A 2,697-nucleotide genomic window follows, 5' to 3' on the forward strand; every position below is an offset into this window, starting at 1 on the left:
TTTCAAAGTTATCTAAAGATGATCTGATTATCAAAGTGAAAATGCTAATAGTTCAAAATAAAGATTTAAGGTCCACTATTGCTAAACAAAGAGTGATGATAGATATTTCTGAATGTAAGTATGAATATTGATTTATATTGATGTACCTATTTTATCATAAAATGTTGTTATAGTCACATATGTTAAACATACTTTAACATAATACATACATGATTATATTATAATTTGTTTCACTATTTCTTCATATTTATTATATTTACACCTTTTATTTCTGTTTAGCATTTCCAAGAATACACGAACTTTCAAATTTAGTTTTAAAAAATTTGGAAAGTATTACAGAAAAACAAAAAATTTCAATTTCCGCTTCCGCTTCTCCTTTAAAAGCTAGAACAAATATTTCTTCAATATCTATGGTTTCAAAGGTAACAAGTAAAAATGTAGTGAAGGACGTTTCCAAGGTTGATAATGTGGATTTCTGTAACCAAGTGCAACCTGAATTACTTTCAAATCAACCCTACAATATATTAGAGGTGTGTAAACTAAATGTTTAAGATAAATAAATATTATGTATATTTTACGTTTTATTAAGCACAAATGTATTTATAGTTATTTTTCATTGTCAATTTATTTCAAGGATTTTAATGGTATTCAGAAAACTATTGTTATTGAAAAGGACTCAGTTGTTGAAGTGAGCAAAGAAATTGTTGATAAACCAAATCAGTCAACAATTGATAAAATAGCAAACCCAAAGGTTATGGAAATTGTAAAAAAAGTTGCTTCTAGTGCCATGGACCAATCTGAGGTATTTGGTATACTAAGATTATACTAATATTTGTATGTTCATATTACTATAAGTAATAAAAAGTTATATAATATTTTGATATATTATAATCTTCGCTTCTTTATAACAATATGTATACTACTAAATTACTACATGTATTCTAATATTATTTTTGTTATATTTATTTCTGTATTTATTTTCAGGTGTCTTCAGAAAATTGGGTTGAACTTTGGCCTAAATCAGGAATAGAAGTTAACTCATTCGCGTTATCATCAATTAACCGTAAATGCCCATCTAAAATGATATCGGATCTTATGATTATTTTATTCACCGACGATGAGCTACGCAATGGATCGGTTACTGGCAAAAAAAGTAATTTCATAAAAAGTGGAGAACTAAAAAAACAGCTTGATGTCCACAAAGTAAAGGCAATGAAAGGTATCAATGTTTAATTTTTTTTAATAAATAGATAAATTATACAGATTTGAAATAATCAATTATCCTGTTATACATATATTATACCTAATTATGATATTTCAGATTTTACACAAGATATTTTCAGAGATGTTACTGATGAAATTATAAACAAAGCTATAAGAACAAAACTAAATAATTTTTCAAAGAAACCAAAAGTCCTAAATTTCAATACTGGTTCAGCTACCAGGCTTACAAATACCATTTAAATGTATAATTAATTATAATTTATATTCTATATATATATATATATGTGTGTGTGTGTGTCAAGCGTTAACACTCCATTCAATTAGTATATATATTTATGGTAATAATTTATTTTTTAATTTTAATAAATTGTGGAGCATTTAGCTGTCGTCTTACTTACTTTTTCTACTAACCTTTAGTAGTAAACTACTGACAATTTTCTAGTAGTAAACCACTAACTATCTTCTAGTAGTCAACTATTGACTGCTAGTAGTAAACTACTAACCACTAGTAGTAAACTACTGATAATTTTCTAGTAGTTAACTACTAACCACTAGTAGTAAACTACTGATTATTTTCTAGTAGTAAACTACTAACCACTAGTAGTAAACTACTGATAATTTTCTAGTAGTTAACTACTAACCACGTTTTGTAGTTAACTATTAAAATTTCTTAGTAGTTTGTCCAAAAAGACTACTAAGGATTTTAAGTAGTTTTTTTTTAATAGTTTTTAGTAGTTTTTTTTCCTAAGGGGACTGACAGACTAACGACTGTAGTTCGAAGTGTACATTCGGCAATAGTCAACGACGTCAACGTAGTTCTAAATAAACACATATTAATTTTATATAACATTGTTTGTGTTTTTAAATTACAATGCCAAAGTTTCCAAGTTCAAAATTACCATCACTTAGAAAATGGATTGAACCGTATAATAAATCAGGTGAGGTTTTCAAAACCTTAAATAATAATTCAGTTTTTTGTCAGTATTGTAATAAAGTAGTCGTAGTAGAAAAAAAGTTTCAAATTGATCAGCATGTTAAGTCATTTTCACACGAAAAATATTCAAAAACTCCAACTTCTAAACAAACATTCGTTAACCAACAGTCAACTTCAAGTGAAAATCAATCAGTATTTTTCCAAGAACTTTGTTCAGCTATGATTTCTTCTAACATACCACTGCATAAATTACAAAATACCAATTTTAGGTCTTTTTTTGGAGAAATATACTCATCTACATATACCTGATGAAAGTACCCTAAGAAAGAATTATGTAATCAAATGTTACACAGATATTTTAACAAAAATACGAGAAAACATAGGAAGTTCATTCATATATTTTTGAATCGATGAAACTACTGACCCACGAGGCAAATATGTTGCGAATTTTATTGTTGGAAAGTTAAATGTTGATTCACCATCAAAATCTTATCTTTTAGCATCTAAAGTTCTTGAAAAAACTAACAATAATACTATAG

At 26.8% G+C, this 2,697-nt stretch overlaps 1 protein-coding gene across 1 annotated transcript; it reads left to right on the plus strand.

Annotated features, from left to right (window-relative positions):
• The first annotated feature begins 6 nt into the window (after window positions 1–6).
• LOC100574436 lies at window positions 7–1,968 on the plus strand. Its single transcript, XM_029491626.1, has 5 exons — window positions 7–114; window positions 280–530; window positions 635–802; window positions 985–1,219; window positions 1,322–1,968. The coding sequence occupies exons 1-5, from the start codon at window positions 42–44 to the stop codon at window positions 1,462–1,464; spliced, it is 870 nt and encodes a 289-aa protein (XP_029347486.1). The 5' UTR covers window positions 7–41; the 3' UTR covers window positions 1,465–1,968.
• Window positions 1,969–2,697: the final 729 nt, after the last annotated feature.

The sequence above is a fragment of the Acyrthosiphon pisum genome, chromosome X (genome assembly GCF_005508785.2).
Source record: "Acyrthosiphon pisum isolate AL4f chromosome X, pea_aphid_22Mar2018_4r6ur, whole genome shotgun sequence".
NCBI classification, from domain to species: Eukaryota; Metazoa; Arthropoda; class Insecta; order Hemiptera; family Aphididae; genus Acyrthosiphon; species Acyrthosiphon pisum.

Coding starts and splice junctions, on each gene's coding strand:
- LOC100574436 (XM_029491626.1), top strand. CDS start 42: ATGCTAATAGTTCAAAATAAAGATTTAAGGTCCACTATTGCTAAACAA. Junction 115..279: donor GATGATAGATATTTCTGAAT/GTAAGTATGAAT, acceptor ATTTCTGTTTAG/CATTTCCAAGAATACACGAA. Junction 1,220..1,321: donor CAAAGTAAAGGCAATGAAAG/GTATCAATGTTT, acceptor ATGATATTTCAG/ATTTTACACAAGATATTTTC.